General features: G+C 38.1%; 1 protein-coding gene and 1 non-coding gene across 2 annotated transcripts in view; both read right to left on the bottom strand.

The window, feature by feature from the left end:
- Nucleotides 1-5,134: 5,134 nt before the first annotated feature.
- Nucleotides 5,135-23,576, bottom strand: part of LOC149070153 (cholecystokinin receptor-like) — a 59,718-nt gene continuing 41,276 nt past the window's right edge. The window contains exons 2-4 of the mRNA XM_089249693.1: nt 11,620-11,820; nt 9,326-9,496; nt 5,135-6,262 (exon numbers count right to left, since the gene is read on the bottom strand). Of these exons, the coding sequence (XP_089105819.1) occupies nt 5,742-6,262; nt 9,326-9,496; nt 11,620-11,820 (893 nt within the window). The 3' untranslated portion in view covers nt 5,135-5,741. The remainder of the gene's footprint in view (nt 6,263-9,325; nt 9,497-11,619; nt 11,821-23,576) is intronic.
- LOC149070154 (U1 spliceosomal RNA) lies at nt 13,528-13,690 on the bottom strand. The gene has a single exon (XR_016195096.1). It is a non-coding gene; the product is annotated as a U1 spliceosomal RNA (small nuclear RNA).

Below are 23,576 nucleotides of genomic sequence, written 5' to 3' on the forward strand. Positions count from 1 at the left end.
ATGATTGATTATCGAATGTATCTATAAAGGTATCAGCAAAAATATATGTATACGTGTAAAATCAAAAAGTACCATCTAAAGTCAAGGATAGATGGCGCTGTAAAACAAAATTAATTCATATTTTTACGCACGATTACCGAAACCTAAACTCTTCTGAAACGGAACAAATTTTTCCAGGGAAAAAAAAAATGATATAACTATACAGGACACTGACACAAAAAGGAATGTTTGCAAGTTAATGTATCGAAAGATGCTCACAGAACAAGAATCATTTCGCTCAGAATGTTTGAAAGATCGACAAAACGTAAATGTGGGACAAAAACTCTGTACATAAGATTAATAATTCGGTACCTAAGTGCCGCACGGGACCGTGCAATGAACAGCTTGACACGATCAGCTAAAAGCTCATGGACGACAAGCCACCAGATTTTTTTCCTTCCTTAAAAAATCAACATCTCAAAATCAAAAAAATAAATACAGTATCTTCACAACATCCAGTTTTCTGCATATCTTGCATTAACAAGTGGAGAGCGACATCATGTTATCTGGAAGCTTGTCGACCATGAGCTATTACAGGGGCGTAGCCAGAAATTTCCTTCGAAGGGGTGGGGAACCACTTTCATTTCCCGGGATGACCAAAGTGATAGAACAATAGATTTGTCCATTTTTTCCCCTTTTTTTCGGTCATTTTCTCACATTTTTTTTGGGGACTAGACCCCCAAGTCTCGCCACAGAGACAGACCTACAAACAGTACAGATGTGATTCAATCATAACACATCATCCACTTCACTTCTGAACTATAGATGGCGGCACTGAAAAATTAAACAAAACACTACATACACACTCAAGACTGTTAGGTACACACACACACAGTTGCACTTCCGGCACAACTCACAAGGTAGTAAATCTCCCATAGATGGTGATAGACCTGAGTTGTTCACCGTTTGAAAGAAACAAAGATCCCCAAGTCCCCCTTCTCGCTACGCCCTTGAGCTGTTAGTTGATCGTCACTGTCCATTGCACGCCCTAGTATAGGGAAATTCCTATCTTCTCTGTAGCTCAGTGGTGAGAGCACTCGTACAGTGAACGAGGAATCCCGGTTCAACTCCCGCAGAGTTTTTTTCTTCCCAAAGAAAAATCAACATCTCAAGAAAGAAATATCTTCACACAAAATCGTTTTTTCTGTAAAGCTTCATTATATAATTTTTTTTTAAAGACAGATTGAAGTTCTTGACTAGTACACGACCTCCTATATAACCGTGGTTATATAGGAGGTCGTGACTAGTATGACGAAAAGAACGGGATCAGGTGAAAGAGAACTATTCAGAAACCCAGAAATGACACAAATAAACGAATGAAATAATTTATTCAGAAATCAATGGTGGGACATTCACAAGCATAAACATATTGTTCTAGAACAGTGGTTCCCAACTTTTCGTGTTTCGAGTACCACCTGAAAATAAGTAAGAGGCGTGCGTAACCGAACACCGAACAACCGAAAAACCACTGTATCTTGAGAATTTGTGCTTGTGGATGCATGAAAATTTTAGACTGACAACTGCAAGTGGAACTTGTAGAGCTTGTGGAACATTTTCCACTAAAAATAATTTTGATTAATGCTGTACGGACTAAGAAAAGGACTTCTCAATCACTTTTCGAGGGGATTCGCTGAGTTGGCTTCAAACCTATATACCTTATAGACTTTAAAACTCATACAGGGACATTTTCCTATTGAAACTAAAACGGTCTAAAAGCTATGAGTGGTGCCTCAGAAAACATTAAATCTCTGTCAAAACTGTCTCTATGTGTCTACATTCCCAAGATATGGCTCTGCCATTTCATAGGTCAGTAATATTAAAAAAACCAGAACCCCCCTCTATATCAGTGTTTCTCAACCGCTGGGCCGCGGCCCGGTACCGGGCACTGACATCATTAATACCGGGCAGCGAGTGTTTCATTTTTCCGTTTGTCTTGTGTTTGACCGGGCCTTCCACTCACAAAAATGAATGAAACCGGGTCGCGGGCTTGCCAGGGTTGAGAAACACTGCTCTTCATCAAATAAAACATCCTTATTGTACAAGGTACCGATAGGCACATGCTGTTTGGTCGATTCACGCCACTTTTAGCTACGCTGGGAGGTTATCATCTCGGGGTTTTGCATATACTAGACATTCGAATTTTTTTTTTTATCACATTAGGCACCTTTCGACGTGCGCAAGCGAAGTTGTATTCGTTCTGGAATTGCACCTGAGAGAAATTTTTCACTCAAAAACTGTGAATAATCGTTTTTTTCTGGCGAATAGTAGGAGAGAAGAAAGATTTTTTGCAAAAGCTTTCAGCCCATAATTCTCGGGCCCATTTCAGAATCTTTTACTAACAGCCCTCAATTTCTAAATTCTTCCCGCCATTTCGTGACCCAGGCATCGAAGTTTCTTTGGGAGAAAATATTTTGCCTTTTCAATTTCTCTCATAATATGTTCTTTCTCTTAAAAAATTTTATATTTCACAGTGCATGACTGATCGAAACAGTCTCGGCTGTTACGCCAATATAAGAAAAATTCAAAATTCTTTCTTCGACGTCAGAAACTACGCGTGTCTTTATCCAGGTTTTGACCTTCACTGTAATTATTATTTTTTTTTTTCAAATGAGAAAGTACAGCACTCACCAAAATTATTTTCAGTGGGAAATGTTTAGTTCAACTTGTAATTATCTCTCCAAAATTTTCATGCACCTACATCTCAACATATAGTGGTTTTTCGGCTGTTCTTGAACTTTTTTTCTCTGTACTTTACAGTTTTATACAGGGTGATTCCATAATTCCCGTTGGGGGCCGTTCAAGAATTACGTAAGCAAATTTTTAGCCATTTTTGACCCCCCCCCCCTTGTCAGCAAAATTTCGTCATCAGCTCTGCCCCTCTGAATCCAACTCATATTTTCATAAAGGGTGGTTGATGACGTAAGCATTATCCAAACCCCCCTTTGTCATCAAAAGTCAGCAAATCGGAAACCCCCTTCCCATCGATGATGACGTAATACTTGAACGGCCCCTTGCCGCAAATTACTGGTGAACAGTTAATCCTAGACGAGCCATGCTTCTAATTAGAAAAATTATCCGAATAACGTTTGGAACTCAGATACGCCATCATACTCACCGCTGTGGTGGTCGAGTGGTTATAGTGACGGACTCGCGAAGCGAGGATCCGGGTTCGAACCCCACAGTGGAGGTCGGCTGAAGTTGGTTTTCTGTGGTTCCCAACTTCAAGGCGCAAATGGGAGCCGATCTCCCCGTTAAAAAGTCTCGCCACAGAGAGCAACAGTCCTACAACGATAAATCATTCAATCATAACACTTCACTCATAGTTTGAAAAACTGGTGGCAGATGGCAGCACTACACATAACAAGCATTACAGAGAAACACAAAAAACTTCACGTCAGGTTTCACTACACGTACACGCACATTCCCGCATGTACCGATTCGTTGGGGATTCCGCGGGGGTGGGGTGTTGCAGTAGTAGGTAGGGCCTCCAAAAAATAGCTCGGGGATCCATGATGTTCTTAAGTCAGCCACCTCGTTGGGCAATTTGCCTGTTGTGGCGTTGTAATTGTATTGTATTGTATATTCATGTTGCAAGGTGTGTGTGTGTTATTATTAAAATAAAAATGCCAACTTTCTATACGTACACCCTGTCCTCAAAAACCCAACTAGAAATATGTTGCCCTGTCTCTTCTGAGGATAAAAAAAAATTCCCGGTTTCCAAGTGCAATATCCACTGCGATATTTGAATTTAAAATTGGAGAAAAATTAAAAATTTGGAGAGAGAGAGAACATAGCATAAAAACGAAGAAAAAAGCGTTAACCGTTAGTTTTCTCAGATTTTTGAATTCAAATATCTCAGCGAATGTTGCACTTGGAAAAGTGGAAATTTTTTTTTGGTTGACCTTAGAAGAAACAGGGCAACAACTTTTTAATTGGGTTTTTGAAGATAGGGTATCCGTATACTAAAGTTAACATTTTTATTTTAATAATATACAACCCCTTGCAATATAGAGTATCTAAGGTCTGTACGTTATTAGGAAGTCATGCATACATTTTAATGTGCGAGGGAAGGTTCGTATCCAGAAAGATATGCTGGTGCCACATGCTTACATCTAGATATCAAGGAGAGGTGCTCATACATTCAGGTATATGGGGAAGCAAGAGCGTACATTTAGACATGCATGGGGAGGCATGTGTATCCTTAGGAATGCGTAGGAGCCACGGAAGTTCAAGTATGCGAAAGGGCGTGATGCGCGTATTATCCATAGGAATGCATAGGAGAGGTTCGCACATTTAGATATGCGTGGGCATACCTAGACTAGATGTTCAGGAAGGGCATGCGTAGATTTAGATGCGCAGGCTGGTAATTTGAGTATTATTCATAGGAATGAGCAGGAGTGGTTAGAACGTCTGTATATGCAGGTTACGCAAGCACACATCTATTTAAGTGGGAAAGACGTGCTTATTTCCTGGACATGTGTAGGAGGTTTTTGATATGCCGGAGACACGTGTACATCTAAATATGCGGAGATGGCATGCATATGGCATACTCAGAATTTTCTCAATTAGGGGGGGGGGGGTTTCAATTTCTTTTCTTCTCAACGAGGGATTTTTACGTTTTTCCTCCAAAATAACACTATAATCTAGCGTACGCTAATGCATATGCATACATATGTGCAGGATGTTACATAGATCCGTAAATAGTTTAAAAATTTCATAAAAATTGAAGAAATTGGTATATTTGAGAAATTATTCTCACGAAGAGAGGGATATTCTTTTTTTGTTACAGGAAAAAGAACTAGTCCAAATTTTTTGTCGATAGACGGAGCTGCACGAAAGCAAATCACTGGAAACCATGCAAATCAATATATGTAAAATTACATTACATGTAAAATGCAGGGTGTACGATTAACTGAGCATTCCCAAATTTTCCTGTTTTTATCGCTTACATAAGGTTTTCATTGAGATGTTGACATTGGTGGGAAAAGCACTATTGGTCTAGTTGTTTCATCTCAGCCACGAATCGCCGGCTGCTACTTTACGAACGTTTCGGACGCAGAAGAGATTGAAATAGTTTTCCACGGAATTCTCGATCTGCTTCCGTGAAGCGTCCTCTATTGATAAAAATTTGAATTGAATTGTTTTTCTATACCAGAAAAAAAAACCACACATTTCGTGAGCATAAACTTTTCGCAAACCGCATTCAAATATACTCCTTCCTTGAATTTTCTAGAATTTTTAAACTATTTAAGAATTTATGGGACACCCTGTACATGCTTGGGAGCTGTTAGTATATTTGATATGCTGGCGACGCATGCGTATATCTACTTATACGAGGAATGCTTGCGCATGAAATACGTTAGAAGAGTGCCTACACTACTTGAATATTTTGCCATAACCTGATACAACGTTTGGTATTTTTTAAACTTTTTAGAGGAATTTTTACCTCGGAACGGTCGGTTACGTTATCCGAAAAGGACAGAGGGGTATGATTGTGAGCTTATACTACAGGTTGGGAACCAGTGATCTAGAATAAAAAGCTTTTGACATGACATTAATTGGATATAAATATTCTCGGAACCATCCAAATATTTATTATTTCCAAAATCTTCATCAGAGAATATTTGAAGTTGTCTGTGATTTTGAAAAAAGCTCAGGTTTCTTCCCATGAAACATCAGATGAAACGTGTTTTGGCGCCAGTTTATGACCTCGCCAGGGTCCTCTTCCTAAGATGGAAGCACGCGCTGAAACTCTGGATGAACTCTCTCCTGAAATTGCGGTTCATGAAGCAGTAGGTGATCGGGTTGCAACAGGACGAGACGTAAGACAACAGGTGGAAGAAGGAGATGGTGAAGTAACCGAGTTTCTTGTAGACAAGCTCGGGTTCGAAGCTCGAGATGGTGTTCACGACGTAGATCGGAGTCCAGCAGACGAAGAACTCGACCACCACCACGAACAACATGAAGGTGACCCTCTTCTTCAGGGCTATCCTCTTCTCCATGTTGCAGACGTTCATGCTGCGCGTCGTCGAGTTCCTGTTCTGGCTCCTGATGGAGTTGAGGCCCGTCGACGTGACGGTCGACCGCGTGGAACCTTCGTGGGACTGGAGCACCACTTTGGTCGTCTTCACCGAGTACTTGGCGGGCTTCCAGAAGAAGCATTCTTCGCCGGAAACCACGCTGGAGAAAGCTGCGCCTTCGCCAACTGAATCGACATTGTTTGCTGCGGGAAGACAAATAAGAAAATGGGTAATTTGATGCATTTGGAAAACAAAAAATGCCTTTTGGCCACTTTGCGAATTGCTCAGACTTTGACCGTACAGTAGATATACAGTAGAACCTCTGGATAACGGACACCCATGGGACCAACAATTTTGTCCGCTAATGGGGAGGTGGTACGATATGCGATGAAACCTCGGTTATACGACTTTTACATTTATACGACGTTTGGCTTCTTTCGCAATTGGTTCCTATACATTTTAATGTTAAAATGTAAAATGTTACTGTGTAAAAGTGATACACCGGTGTTGAGAGAGAGAAAGAGATGAATGACCAATCGTTTAGATCAAGAAAGTTTGATTTAATATTTTTCATCACTTTCGCCGGTGATTATGCATAATTCCCAAATAGTTGGAAAGTGATAAATATGGAAAAATTTATAACTTTTGCTCTCCTCACTAAACCAATTAATAATTTTCACCAGTACATGATACGTGTACTTCACATATTTTGCAATAGAAATAAAATTAAAATAAGCGTGAAGATAAAAACATTGATAACATGATCGGCTTTGCAATGGTGGCTTATTTACACGTTATCAACAAACAAAAACCAACATTATCATTCGAATTCACCATCCTGTCCGTAGTTATGTTCAGTGAATAAAAGTAATTAATTGACGATTTGTCATGTTCACTAACACGAACTTGGGATTAAACATAATCTTAATTGAATGTGATAAATTCTTGATTTTTATGACCAAAGGTTAATAAAGTAGAGCTTGCCTGATTTTACTGTCCGTTATCGAAATATCCGCTAACGGGGATCGGACCGGATATCAGGAAAGTGTCCGTTAACGGGGAGTGTCTGTCAGGGGAGGTTCGAAAGTATAGTACATTCGCGTAGTATGGAATAGTCGGGTAATATAGAATAACTGGCTTTCTCTGCCTTCAGGTATGGAATCCAAGTGTAAGGCCGGGATTACACACTTTAAAAGTTTAATAAAATATCTTTTACAAAACTTGAAAAAAACACAACCAATAATTGTTTTGGTTACATTCGCTTGAATGTAACAGATACGCTAATTGGTTGCATTTTTAAAGTTTCATAAAATAACTTTTATCAAACTTTTAAAGTGTACTACCGGCCTAACAGTGATAAAAACTTCAAAATAACCCATGATGTTATGGAGCCGTAGCTAACAACCTCCAGGGTCATCGGTCCAAATGCGGCCCGATAAAGGGTTCCATCCTGCCCGTGAAAGTCCGGTCAGTAGAAATGTCTCAACATACAGAGCATTAAATACAGTATATCTAGGCTAAATATATTTCTTGAAGAAAAGTACGGGATATCTCCAAAAAAGTTGACGAGGCAAGTAAAGTTGCTGATTACCGCTAAAGGTATCGCCAAAAGCAAAGTAAAATTGCCAATCACAGCCGAAAATTGTGAAAGGTAAGTAAAAATGCCAATACAAATACAAATACAAATACAACGCCACAACAGGCAAAATGCCCAACGAGGTGGCTGATAAAAAGATGCCCATAAAAATATGGATGTCATGTTTCAAAAATACAGCAACCCCATTAAAAATGCAATTAACACAAATTACAAACAATATATACACATGATAAAATACTATACAATGCCCATAAAGAATACTTATGGTTGTCTTATTCTAAGAATGGATAGCTTCTCGATTTACCCCAACATGTTTATCGTATTTCTTTTTAAACGTGTCAATTGTGTTACAATTTACTACCTCCGGGGGTAAGCTATTCCATTCATTAACAACCCTATTAGAGAAAAATTCCCTGCGACACCATAACCTTGCATTGTCCCTCACCAATCGATACTGGTGTCCCCTTGTAAAAGCAGTCGATTGGCGGTGTACTAAAAGTTCATGGTCCATCCTATCCATCCCATTGAAAATTTTGAACACTTCGATCATATCTCCTCGACACCTGCGTTCATCCAATGTAAACATATTCAAAAAATGAAGTCTCTCTTCATAACTCAAGCCCTGTGTGCCAATAAGGACACGCGTGCCTTAGAGTAGAATAGTATCTGAAAAATTTGCCAAATGCGAGTAAAATTGCTAATAACAGCCAAAACATTTTTCAGAGACATTAAAGTTGCTAATTGAGAAAAATTTCCAAGGGCAAGTGAAGTTACCAATACAAAAATATCGTCAAAAGCAAGTAAACGTGACAATTACAGTGAAAAAAAAATTGTCAAATGAAAGTAAAGTTGCCAACTATCGCTAAAATTGCTGAAAAGTCGCCAATCGCGGAAAATGATAGGTACTACCGAAAGTCGAAATTTACAAAAAAAAACAAAAAAAAAACACGAATATGTTTCACAAACATGTGAGTTGAAAATATCGACTATAGTTAATTATGATACAAAATAATAATCATCATGAGTCATAATCATCATAATATGTGTATAGAAATAATCGGAAATAATCGATTTCACACAAACCAAGTCTTGTTGAAACTAGGGTGAAAAACGGTACATTTCATAAAAGAAAGTAGAAACGGTCAAAATTACTGCAAAATCCTCTAAAATACGTGTCATTCGATCGATGAGTGGCGGCTCCTCAACATGGGGGCGAACCAGTCTTAGGACTGATGTGCTATTGATGATGATGATGATCGATGAATACTAATTTCTGGCCCCCGCGGACTGAAAAGGTTGTGCATTGTGCAACCCGTAGTGGTATTCGCCAATTACCGGTGAAGAAATTGTTGAAAGCAAGTAAAATTGCCAGTCAAACTTTGGCAATCAAACCACAGGCAATCAAAAATTGTGAAAGGTAAGTAAAAATGCCCATTGCATCCGAAAAAATTTGTCAAATCAGCCAAAAAAATTTTCAGAGGCATTAAAGTTGCAGATTCAGAAAAATTTCCGAAGACAAGTGAAGTCGCCAATCCAAAAGTATTGTCAAAAGAAAGTAAATTTGGCAATTATAATGGAAAAAAATTGTGTCAAAATGCAAGCATATGATATTATATTCGGGTATACATCCGAATGTATTATATATGTGTAGAATAATGATTTTTTTTACCATCTTCGCAAAATTGATTTTCCGGGATTTCTCGGCTCAGAACCAATCCTATGCGCAGGTAAGAGACGGCCATGACCAGCAGAGGCACGGCCAGCAGACACGCGTCCAATGACAGATTGAATATGCTTGCCCATACGCCACTCGGCCAGTTTTCACGACATTTGAACTTCCCTGCAAATATACATGGTGAAGAAAATCATTCTTACAACAATGCATTAGACAACATTCGATTTTGCAACAATGTATGAGGTAACAGTATAATTTTTGTAACAATTCACGAGAAAAAGAGTGCGTTTTTTTTTACGCGATGATGTAATAGTAGACTTTGCAATAGTGCACGAGGTTACAGTAACTCTTGCAACCGCTGTGGCGGTCGAGCGGTCAGAGTGACGCCCTCGCATCGTCAGGACCCAGGTTCGACCCACACCGTCACTTTCTTTCTTTCAAACCGAGCACAACTCAGGTCTATCACCATCTATGGGCGATTTACTACCCGGTGAATTGTACCAGAAGTGCAACTGTGTGTGTACCTAACAGTCTGAATGCGTATATAGTGTCGTGTTTGATTTTTCAGTGCCGCCATCTATATTTCACAAGTGAAATGAGTGATGTGTTATGACTGAATTACATTTGTGCTGTTTGTAGGTCTGTTGCTCTCTGTGGCGAGACTTTTTAAAGGGGAGACCACACCATCACTGAAGTGGTGGTCGGCTGAAGTTGGCTTTCCGTGGTTCCTAACTTCTTGGAGCGAATGCGAGCCGATCTCCCCATTAACAAGTCTCGTCGCAGAGAGCGAGTCCTCTACAAATGTACAATTAGTCAATCATTACACTTCACTCATTGTGAGAAAAATTGATGGCAGCACTATACATGACAAGCATTACGCAGTAACAAACTTCACGTTAGGTTCACAACACGTCCACGCACATTCCAACAGAGTACTAGGTAGCAGTAGTTTTTGCAACAGTGCACTAGGTAACTAGTTTTTGTAACAGTGCGCTAGGTAACAGTAGTTTTTGCAACAGTGCATTAGGTAACAGTGGTTTTTACAACAGCACACTAGTTAATATTTTTTGCAACAGTGCACTAGGTAGCAGTAGCTTTTGCCACAGTGCAGTAGGTAACAGTTGTTTTTGCAACAGTGCACTAGGTAACAGGTAACAGTAGTTTTTACAACAGTGCACTAGGTAACAGGTAACAGTAGTTTTTACAACAGTGCACTAGGTAACAGGTAACAGTAGTTTTTACAACAGTGCACTAGGTAACAGTAGTTTTTACAACAGTGCACTAGGTAACAGTAGTTTTTACAACAGTGCACTAGGTAACAGTAGTTTTTACAACAGTGCACTAGGTAACAGGTAACAGTAGTTTTTACAACAGTGCACTAGGTAACAGTAGTTTTTACAACAGTGCACTAGGTAACAGGTAACAGTAGTTTTTACAACAGTGCACTAGGTAACAGGTAACAGTAGTTTTTGCAACAATTCACGAAGAAAGGAAACCTTTTACAACAATGCACGAGGTAATAGTAGTTTTTACAACAGTATAGTAGGTAACTATATTTTTACACCAGTGCGACGAGGTAGAAGTAGACTTTACAACAGTGCACGGCGTAAAAGCAGCTTTTTACAACAATGCGGCGAGTTAGCAGTAGTCTTTGCAACAGTGCATGGGGTAGCAGTAGTTTTTATAATGAAAGGTTTAATGTGTGTGTGTGTGTGCAGTCTTTTTTCCCTTAAAGCCGGTCATCCACTGCGAGCCACTCGAAGCGATAAACAAGTCGCGGGCAGTTGTCTGTGTCTGTATTGACAACACTGATCTCATTGCAAAGAACGTGGGCGAACGTCGTCAACTACAAACACTTTCGGCGACTGTAGCAGTCGCCCGACCAAATCCGATTTGAATGGGATTTTACGGGTCGGAATTGGATTTTACCTATCGCTCTAATCTCTTCGTTCCCCCCCCCCCTTTATGGTCTCCCTCCCTCTTTTCCCAAGTGAACATAGAAGCTGAATATTTGATCTTATTTTTATTACGGGGTTTTTTAAATACAGATCCTCCAGATCCATTTCTCAAAAATTTTACTTTTCAAGTATTTCCTCAAGTCGGACACACTCGTCGGCAGTCGCGAACTGAGTAGCGTGGAAGGGTCGCTTCCAGTAGACGACGTCGGACGACCCTAGTCGTCTGACTTTAATGTCGGCTGTTGCCGCTGGCGTTGCTCGCCGGATGTTGTCGCTCCCAGTGGACGACCAGCCTAATTGTTTGGGAAATGTAAAAAAAAAAGTACTCACCTGGTGGTTCTGTAGGCAAAAGCATAGCCACGCACGCAATTGGCGACATAAGCGCCAGCGACGCCAACCATATCCCCACGACGACTTTACAGGCGTGCTTCGACGTCTGCCAGCTACGAGAACGCAGAGGTTCGCAAACGGCGTAGAACCTCTCGAGCGAGATTGCGACCAGCGTCCAGGCACTTACAGCTACCGTCACGCCTATAATAATAATATAAAAAAATCAAATTAAAATGAATTAATTAATCATTACGGCTAAATGAGATCTAGCTAGATCAGTTTAGAGACAATTAGCATTTGTTTCCATCCTTAACTTGCATAATGTTCCGAGTAATGGAAAGTATTTTCCCCGAATAAGAAAGCTTAATTACGCGACAGACATTGTAATTAATTTTGAAAGCTTAAACAAAAAAAAGGAAAATTAGTACACATGAAGCGCTTTGTCTTCTTAAAAGCAGAACTAACGAATTGTTATAATTAAACCAATATATATATAATTAAGACCAATTAAATTTCGTTTTCGAGAATTATCTGAACTGTAAATGATTAGTGATAGCTGCAGCCTCTATATTTATTGCTTTTAATTTAAATTGGGCAGAAACAAAAGAAATTTTGAATTAATTTACGTCATTAATTTACAAATTAAACGAGCAGAAAAAAAATTGTCGAGATTATTTACAAAAATTTTTTTTGAAGAAAAGCTAAATTACAGATGAAGTCTACAGCAGTGTTCTTCAACTATTTTCCGCTACCGGTGAAATTAAGTGAATAGTTTTGCGAGCCGGCATAAAACGGGAGAAATAATTTGCGAACCAGCCAAAAATAATTATAGAAGTAAAATGTACTAGATCCGATCGGACAAATATACTTCTATATTTACACTCTACTATACAGGGGTTCTTAACCTATGGGTCGTGATCCGAACCTGGTTCACAATGGCTCTTGAGACGGGTCGTACACATGATCTTCATAATTCGTTATACAGTCGAATCCCGTTATAGAGAACTCCCCCAAGAGACCGGAGAAATCACTTCGTTCAATTTAAATTTCGTTATAAAGGAATTCCAGGTTTTTGCATTGTTCTTATGTAAACTTATCTGAAGGATTAGAGAAGTGTTAAAACGGGAATTTCGCTATAACAGTATTTGTTGAAACGGGATTCGACTGTACATCCATTCGGTGCGTTACTGGTTTATGAGCCCTTAGATTTTGGCGATCTGGACTGGGACTCAGACATTTTTGTCGGACCTCTTGAGCCATGACTCTATTAGCCAGTATTTTTGGGGACAAGTCGGCACCAGAAAAAAAAGCGTCTATAGTAACATTATTATAGAATGCACATAGCAATGCTGAGAAATACTTATACTGTACGAAAATATAAACAAATTAAATAAAAATTGATGGGAAAAATAAATTTCGCAGCTGATGAAAATTCGGAATTTATGAAAAAATGAATTTCAGAAGTCATGAAAATTTTCATAAACTTAGGGGGGCCCCCCTCTATTCTATTCGAAGGTCCTTGGACTCTGGCCTTGTAGGCTCACCAGTTAAGAAGCTCTACTTTGCCGCACACCAACTCCGGTGTCATATCGCCGTATAGCAATTTACTACCAAACGTATTGGGTTGGAAATGAAAGCGTCATCTATCGGTGGTCTCCCCAGGTAAGATGAAAAAGTTGTTATTTTACTTTCTTCCCCAGGATCGAATCTACGGACCAGACAGCAACCTTCATGGTGATAGATAAGTACCTTACTGCTGCAACACTCGTGCGCAAGAATAGCGTTGAGTTGGAACCCCTCCTAGGATGATGCCACTCAAATAATTATATCATTGCGGGAAGAAAGTAAATGTGCCACCCACGAACACAGGCGCTTTTCGGGCCGTAGATGTTAACCGCTCAAGGATGGGAGGGATCAGCGCAAACGCTAACCCTGCTACCAAAAATTATGTGCATCAAGCAACCGAAATTAGCGGATGTTGCGAGCTTGCAGCCTACCAGAGTGCAATGGAAAGTCTCTGCGCGGAAGAGCCGCCTCCTTGATTACGGCGTCTCCAGCATCAGGTAAGAGGGACCCCCTCCTGTCTCACCTATCAAACAAATACAAAACTATTTGTTATAATTCTTGAAGTAAAATTTTTTGTTGGTTTAAAACCGGTGTGTAGTATGAAAATGAACGATGGGCTGTACACTACGATACTGCTATAAATTTTATGCATCCCAGTTGTTTTATGTTTGCCACAGAATTTCAGGAATTTTGTTTGTGTGCCGATTAGAATTGAACCTGAAACTGACAAGCTGTAGGATATTTTTTTGAAGATAATCCACCATAAAATATAGAATTTTTTTTTTTATATTTTGTAGATGGCACCAGGTGTTTAAACCAAATAAACCAAATAAACAAATGTCTGATATAATTCTCGAAGTGAAATTGGCTGTTGATTTTAAACCGGTGTGAAGCATGAAGATGAACAATATATGGTATGTTGCCATATATTGTTCACTTTTCAAACTGCATGCATACCGACGTAAATTTTATGCGCGAAAATACCAGTTAATATGTTTTCGGTGCTTAGAAGAAGAGATTTTGCGGCAAACATAAAAACGTATTGACGGGCATTTTGGCGCATAAAATGTATCTCTTCATCATCGCGAAGCTTTAAGGTAACCTTGTAAACATTTTTTCTCTTCCCGTTTTATCTTTTCTCCTCATAGTGAATTTTTTTTTACCCACATATATTGTATCTTCATACTATATACATGTAAGAGCGATAGAGAAGAGAACACGTTGGGTGAAGGCGAAAAGAGACTCAAAAAAAAAAAAAAACCTTATCTATACCTTATTTTTTTACCTTATTGTTTTCTTTTTATATATATATTTTTATATATATTTTTTCCCTTTCTCCTTCTTTTTCGAACGCGCGATTAGGTTAGGGCAAGGTTACCATATTTATCGCCGATTAGTCAAATACAGTTCATCTGAATTTCTTGCCAATAGCTTGGCAAGTGAAAGGTGTTAAGATAAATCCAACGATACTACTCTGGTTTAATGCATTTTCTAGAGATGTGAGATGAGATTCTCGGAGAATGAGAATATTCTCCTGGATGTAAAAATTGGAAAATAATTGAGAATATTCATTTTTCTTCTGAATAATGAAATATTTTTTTACTAATTTGGTTTATATTATGAAATATAAATCAGTTTTTTCATTGCCTGAAACATCACAAAAAAACAAAATTAATTTTTGACATAATCACCCCTCCCAATGGAAATTTTTAGTTCGAGAATATTATGATGAGACGTTTTAAAAGTTTGGTTATGGAGATTTTAGAAAAAACTTTGCGATTTAAACCTTAAAATTATTTTAAAATAAGATAAATTTTTATAAATAGGTTCACAACAAAAGAAATTAAACCAAAGTTGATTGATAAAGGAAGCAATTCTTATACAATCATTTTCATTCTAAGAAGATACAGAACTGTTGTTTTCTTCAATGTACATCCATTTTAAATTCTGTATCACTCATATTTCTTTAAAAGCTGTGCAATTCAGCCCTGTTAGTTTAATTTTCTTGCTTTCTAACTTTAAAATTGTGGTCTACAAACATCAATATTCCCATCTTCTTGACGGGAAGAGAGACAGAATATTCTTGAGAATATTCTCTCAAAGGACTACTATTATAAATTACTAGAGAATATTCTTATCAAAAATAACAATTATTATACAAAAATAATAATTATTATTCTCAAGTTATTTATCGAGATTATTTATTATAATACATGTTATTACATATATTCTTGATAATACTCTCTGGAAAGATTTCGGTAACTGAAGAATATTCTCATTGAGAAGAATATTCGGGAATATATCTGGAAGGCCTATTATTAATAACTTCAGAATAATTCTTATTATTTTCCATAAGAATATTCCCCAGTAATTTATAAAAGTAGTCCTTGCAGAGAATATTCTCAACGATATTATATGTAACTATATTATAAATAACAGGAGAATATTCTCATCAAGAACTTATAAAAATATTTTCAAGCAATTTATAATAGTAGTACTTCCAGAGAATATTCTCCGAAAGATTATTCTCGAGAATTTTACATCTCTAACATCTTCTAGTCTGAGCACTAGGCTCGCGGCTACGTTTTCGTAACAAAATTATTTTACGCTGTATCTCGGGATGTTCATAACGCAAATGAAAAAGAATGGTATCGTCTGTTAGATATTACGGGAGAAAAAAATCCGATGATACCAATTTTATTATGTCAGTACCTGCCACGCAAAAGCACGTACAAAGAACTTATTCACGTGAAAACTTGCGTTCGCGTCTACGGTACAGTCTCTACCCCAATTTTATTTTACTTTCATTCATCTTGTTCAGCCACTCTCTGGACACCCTATATTTGCAGTCTCCACAACATTATATTACGGATATATTTCAACATCTGAAGTATTTTTTTTAACAAAAATTTCAAAAAACAAAAAGTTACTGTTATTTCGCTATGCAACAATGTTATTGGAATTGACGGAATATTTTACAAGGCACAAACCACACATAAAAACTATTATTTCCACTCCATACGTATCATCATCTCGTCACTTGCCACACTAAAAAAAAAAAAAAATATCACCATTTTTCCGCTCAAATTCAAGAAAAAAGATAAAAAATTAGAATAATCTTTGACATTTTCTAGAAAATTCCAAGAAATAAAATACATTTCTTATTCCTCTTTCCTGGAAAAACTTGTAAGAATTTCAGCATTTTTCCCTCTCTCTTATTTCTGAAGCGTAATAAATACGTACGCTTGAGAAATTCGTTGAAATGCGTTTAAATATTTTTTTCCCTCTTTTACTAGAATTTTGTTATTATTATTTTTCCCCCCTTTAAAGAAGACTACATAATAATAACCATTGTTTGAATATAAAATGTGACATCCAGATCTTTGAAAAATAATCCCTTCAAAAAGGGAGGAAAATTCCTGATATTTTTTATTTATAATATTATATAGATAGGACTAGAAAAGAATCATGATACCCATAAATTTATGGAAATTTCAGGAAAATAAATCCTTGGAAGATATTAGATTATATGGGTTTTACGCCAAAATATTCATTTCTTAAGGGAAAGGAATTGTCCGCATAAATGTCTCGAAATCTTCAAAAAATTGCTGAAAATGTCATATATAATTTGATTATTAGATCTTTCTCAAAAAGCCCGAATTTCAAAACATGAGTGGTGATGTTGAACATTTTATATTTGCATTTTTTTTTTCGGGAAATAAATTTTGATATTGATTTTTCTTATACGTTGAAATGCCATTAATGGATAGTCCAGATTATTTTAAGGCCGTAACAATGTGCTTGGCCAGCTGGGGTAAGCATTTTGACATGTCCGTAGGAAGGCATGCCACCCCCATGTCCTGCAGCAGGGCCCTTAAGCCCGACTTTTCACGGGACAATGTATAGTGATTATAGTGTGGAAAATATAGTGTAGAGAAAAAAAATGATGATAATCGTCCCGGGTTCCCGGGATGAAACCCTGTCTGTCAAACCGTTGTCGGGGGGATGGTTGAAGCGATTGCGTCGGAGTCAGGGGTGTTGTGGGTGCTCAAGCACTCATAGTAATTTTAACACCGGTCTCTGAGGCCCCCCTAAGTTGTAATTTAGTAATCAAAATTTTTCCTATTCTAAGCTCAAGAAATGAACCCGACTTCCAACGCACGTGGATTGAAGGATGATTTTGGCAATCCCTGTCATCCTGGGGGCGGGGGGGGGGGGGTTCCGAGGCACCTAATCCGTCTGCTCCTCCCTCTTAGTTGCGGCCGTGTTTGCAATCGCCGATCCGGGGGTGGGGGTATTGTTCCTTCCAAGAGCCGAATAATACGGTAAAAAATTTACATGTGCACGACGGGCATGCAACTTAAAATTTTCCGCGCTGTTGGCGTCGAAAAAGACGTCACAAAATTACAATTCATCTGTCTCATGGAATCGCAGCCAACTTACGGTACGGGATCGGAACTGGGGCTAATCCTGATTAAACTGAGGACATAACGCAAATTTACTAATAAAAACGGGACATCCTGGAGAGTTTTTCTTGAGAGAGAGCACTATATAGTGTCAAATTGTAAGGCAACGGATAAAATTACCTATAGGTACTTTAGCCTGGGCCTTGAACGGTTTTGTTCAGTGTTCTTCAACCTTTTTGACATTGAAGGCCACTGAAATTGAATGAAAATTTTCGCGAACTAGCATAAATTGGAGATTAAGCTGAAAATTTACAAATTTACAAACCTTCTGTCCTATTATATTCCATATTTATACTTTGTCATTATTAAATACAAGAAATCGCGTTAAGCAAGGACCCTTGGTGTCACCTGTTTGTGAATGAAAACAAAACTGTGTCATAGTTTTCAAAATCAAATGATTGTTAGTTTTAAACCATGTTCAACATAAAAATACACAATATCTATAAGTATAAAATTGATTTTCTCTCTGTCCGTTCTCTACATCAAATCTATCATTTTTGATCGATCGTCGTCAAATTTTGCATATATTCCAAACGGGACCCGACGTGAATGATAGGCTACTTTAAAAGTTTGTCAGACTGGGCAAATGCCCCAGATGGACAAAAAATTGCCGGACAACAATGGTTTCTGAGCCTGAACAATCACTTTCGGAATGTTTACTTTGGATACCGTGGCTCCCTTGCAATGCGTTTGAGACATTCATATGCTTTTACTATGGTTTGTCACTTCTTTAATGCTGCCCGTATTATGTATAATACTTTATTCCTTTGTAATGGTTTGTCACTTTTTCAATCCCCCAGTAATTGAAGAAAACCCGGGCAGCACCGGGAATTGTAGCTATTATGGTATAAAACTATAAATTTTTTATTTGTATGCTGCATACCGGCATAAGTTTTATACGCCAAAATACCGGTTCTTTCCTTCTTTTTTTGGTGTCCACACAGTGGTTTTGCGGAAAACTCAAAAATATGATAACCAGTATTTTGGCGTATAAAATTCTACGTAGGTATGCAGCATAAAAACAAAAAAACAAAAATATAGTTTCATACCGCATGTCGTTCATTTTAATGCAGCACATTGTTTAAAACCAACAACTATTTTGTTTTGAGACAGATGATAGTCTTATTTTCATTCACTACGTGACAGCAGAGTTCCCAGTGCAAAGATTCTCTACTTCAAGCAATATTTATGCGCAAAATGTTTTATCGATACGGGAAAGCGAACAGAATTGGAACTCCCTCATCAGTTTTCAAGGCAACATAATTTATTGTTCTGACACATGCAAATGTTCGGGAGTAATATTAAAATTAAAGAAATAAAAGAGTGTTTGAAATTTTTTTACATGCCCGCATCGGGCATGTGGTAAAAAAAAAACTACATTCCCGGTCGAAATGTTTACATGTCTCGGGCATGTTGGACAAAAGATCTATCTAGCCTTGGCCGTTTTTTCCCGAGTGGCGTGGTGGTAAGATGCTCGTCTACAATCGTGAAGGTTGCTGTTATGGTCCTGGGTTCGAGGGAAAATGTGGATAAGATATTTTCTCCTAACGAACTTGAGGCGACCATCGATAGACAGCGCCTTCATTTCGAATCCATCTCATTAATAGCAATAAATTGCAATATAGCGATATGGCCAGAGCTGGTGAAGTAGCCTAAGCCATTGAAACTTTTCTCTAGTAGAGAGAGAGGTTTCAGTGCAGTCACAAATCTGCGGTCTACAGATATGCAATCGCGGGAATTTAAAAATACTACTTACTAAAATGGAATACAGCTGCTCTAGAATACATACTGCTCATTAAAAAGGATACAGCAGTCGAACAAATTAATTACAGTCCATCAGGTTCATCCTTCTCATTAGAGTTGCTATTTGTAGTTGTGTTTGTGTGTGTGTTTTTAAATAGTGCAGTGATCTATCTTTTGTTTGTGCGTCGGTGCAAGGAAAATAAGAAAAAAGACGTATAAGTGAGAGAGGCGTATAAGTGAATAACATTATTTTATCTATAGGCCTACTGTACGGGAGTGCAAAAAAATCATCCGCCATATAACTGAGAGAAACTTATAAGCGAGAGATCACAGTAATATATTATTATAAACAGATAGTTTTGAACTGCGATGCGAATATTACTTTGTCAATGTAATGTGAATCATAAATATGAATCAGTAACATCAATCATAATCAATGTAAATAGGAATCTTATAATTTTATAATTCACAAAATTTAGTTTTTTTATGTTTCAAATAAATTTTACTGTAATTTCATAATTTTCTTTTCTCAGTCAACACTTTGTATGGAAAACATATTTATGTAAAAACTTAAGAATTTCTCACCGTATCTTTCAATTTTTTTATGGTGATTTCTAACGTCACTTTTCCATGAGGATTTTTTTATTTTTGAAAAGGGGATGGAGGGCCGAATTCATTTTCGAAACACTGATCTAAACCAAGCTGATGGAGAACATGGCGACCCTTCCCCCAGGAGGACACATGGATTGTACTTACCAATTTGGTGGATACACAAATTGAAGTAGTACAAAGCCGTAGTGGATGAAATGGTGAATTGAATTATTGAGTTTTCTTATCGCAATATTTAAGTCAGTATTAATTTGTATCAACCATTGTCAATGCATCTCATTAAGTGTAGGTACTTCTACTTTACCAAACACCAACACTGGCCATATCGCTATTGCAATTTACTGTCATTAATGAGATGGGTTGGAAATGAAGGCGCTGTCTATCGGTGGTCACCCCAAGTTCGTTAGGGAAAATATCCTATGTATATCCTCCCTTGGGTTCGAGCCCGGGACCGTGACAGCAACCTTCACGGTGAAAGAAAGAAAACCTCACGGTGGTAGACAAGGTACTGTCTGATCACCTTCAAATGGATACCTACTAAGTTCATCACCGATCTGATGGAAAGTTCGGTAACAGGACAGTTTCCTCTTTCAGAGGTTACATTTGGGTTATGCCTGGGTTTGTTATTGTTTATGTGTTATGTCCGAAGTGGCCAGTAGCTGGTCGGCGTTGAAGAGATTTCAACGGGTATGCAATCGAAAGAACAATCTCCTCTTCTTATTTCTCGCACGTGTGCAACTTTTCAAGAATTTCATCAATTAAATTGGCTATTTCCCCGAAACAATTTTCCACCTTTATGGCAAAAAATTAGAATCTCTTTGGCAATAATTGACATTTCTTTTGGCGATAATTGGCGAGTTCTATATTTTAACGTTATTTAGTATTTTCTGTATTTTTCTTCATGAAATATGGACAGACTAACACTTAAGAAAGTTTCTTCAAATGGGGTATGCTAATCCAAGAAACAATCTCTTCTCTTAAGGCGGAGATAATTCTCAAATATATATACGACAGCAAACGGAGGGAAAGTAACACGGACGAAAAAAGTCTCGAGCAAAAAAGCAAATTCCCATCAGGAAAGTCAGTCAACTGCAAATATAAGTCACATTCGTTAGCTTGTACTTTGGGCCTTATTGACTCATTAGTAATGGACATTGCCTTTAGTTTTGTTCTAGTTGTTTTATCACACACACACACACACACACACACACACACACACACACACACACACACTCAAAGCGCTAACGAATGACAACTTAAAACAAGGTAGACGAATACATTGAATGCTTCGTCGAGCTAATGCACTTAAAAGTTTTATTTTCCCTCGAGATTCCAAAAAAAAATGACAGAAAGTTCTTTTATTTCCGAGTGACCGATTTGATAATCGATGATGGGATATAAAAGGAATCGGATAAAGAAGGAAAATGGCGTCGCAACTCATTTTTGTGAAAAGAGGGCGCATTAAAAGAGGCGTCGGAAGCTTCATCAGTTCATCGTTTTCTTGGTCGGTGACGTGAAAAGGCAATTTGTTAAGGACACTGTAAACGGATTCTAAGAAGATTTTTCTTTAATGACTTCCAAATGTTTTTTTTCTTCTTCTTCTTCTTCTTCTCTTTGGACAGTTTTCTCTTCCGTCTTTTCTAAAAGGAGTGTCATCTGTTCCGACCAAGTACATAATATAGAAAGAGAAGAAGTTTGAGGAGAAGAAGGGTGTTGTGCTTTACTTGTTAGATGTGTTGCCAAAGAAAGAAACAAAAATAGAAGAAACCCCCGATGATTAATCCTTTTTCTATTTTAAAGATTTTAAAAATTGAGAAAAATGTCGATATAAAGTTTCGAGATGAATTTCCCCCATCGAATCGGTTCTGTCCATATTATTTTAGGTATGACATTGAAGAATTACTTTCTCAGATCCTATTAATGATCAGCGGTTCTCAACCGATGCTCCGCGAAGGCCTCCGTGTGTACTCCCAAGGGGCTCCGCAGCCACTCGAGGACAAAAAAAAAAAAAAACTCGTAAATTTCAAAAAAAATAATTATAAATAGTTTTAAATAATAAAAAAGTAATTTTGATGAATAAATGAAATATAGGCTTACAGGGCTTCGCGAGTCCAAAAAAGGTTGAGAATCGCTGAATACATTGCGCGAGCAGGTCTATATTTCGAACAAATCCAACCACACGGTTTTATTCAGATCTATTTTATTCTCCAGTCTTGCCTTCATATTGTTCACTTTGGGGTCATTCAAGTATTACGTCAGCATCGATGGGGGTGGGGGTTTCCGATTTGCTGACTTTTGAAGACAAGGAGGGAGGGGGGGGTTTGGATGATGCTTACTACCCTTCATGAAAATATGAAATATTCTTGATGGCATCTTACTCGGTGCGCCAAATACGAGAAAAATATTTGGCTAGTTTGTGGGCACCTGAACTAACATTCTACCTATTGATAAGTCCTCTACAGACCCACTTTAATGATCTCTAAATGTTTCACGGATGCTTCAAGTGCTCTGGAAATGTTTCCTGGCCGCTTAAGTGCTCTGGAACTGTGCCACGCATCACTCAAGGGATCCGTAATTATGCCACGGATCACTTAAGTAATCTGGAAATGTTCCGCGGGTAACTTGAGTGATGTAGAACTGCACTGAGGGCCGCTGAAGTGCTCTGAAACTGTCTGGGAGGGGCACACGAGCCCCCCCTCCCGCGTACGTTTCTGATCTCACCAATATGCGTTAGGATTCGGAGAGGCAGAGCTGATGACGAAATTTTACTGAAAAAGTGGGGGGGGGGGGGAGGGGATCCATGATGTTCTTAAGTCAGTCACCTCGTTGGGCAATTTGCCTGTTGTGGCGTTGTATTTGAATAACTTTGTGGGGTTTTTTTCATGCACGTTACATGTTTTATGTACATATACCATAATAAAATTAGAAATAATAAGGATAATAAACCACCTACAGGCCACATAAAAGACGAAATAAAGACACGTATTCAGTTGATTTGTAAGATTCTGCCAGTCCCTGCAGAGAATGTTCTTTGGCCTTGCATATTTAGCCACATTATTATATCTATAGGTTGAGATGTTTCTAATATGTGAGTATGGGGATTCTCTGTTGCTCTTAAATTGTTTTCGGCACAGCTTTTTAACGTAGTTGAAGAGAGAGAGATAGTTGTAACCTTTGAAGATCCTTCTGAGAACTTGTTTTGGAATACAGTCGGCCCCCCCGTATTCGCGGGGGTTACGTTCCGGGGGTGACCGCGAATAGCCGAAACCATAGTTTTTCTTTCATATCTCGTTTATTGAACATCATGAGAAAGGGCAGGGTGACGCAGAGGTAGAAGGGAATGTAAAAGAGAGTGCAACGATCGCTGGCGATGTTTTCTGAAAAAAACGTTGTGATTTTTCTGTTTGCCGTTCTTCATATCATCAGTATGTTGGAGTATGTTGACAAGGCTTTCTCTACTAATTTTTCTACACGTGAAGAACGCCAAATAGAGGGATCTATGTTATGAAAATAATCTTTTGCTAATTTGAGCTTGGAAAGCTTTTCTGCTATGTTACTTGTGGTCAACTTGTC

This window comes from Pholcus phalangioides, unplaced genomic scaffold (genome assembly GCF_987345545.1).
Source record: "Pholcus phalangioides strain wild (caught in Gottingen) unplaced genomic scaffold, Ppha-v1.0 ptg000022l_1, whole genome shotgun sequence".
In the NCBI taxonomy this organism is placed as follows: domain Eukaryota; kingdom Metazoa; phylum Arthropoda; class Arachnida; order Araneae; family Pholcidae; genus Pholcus; species Pholcus phalangioides.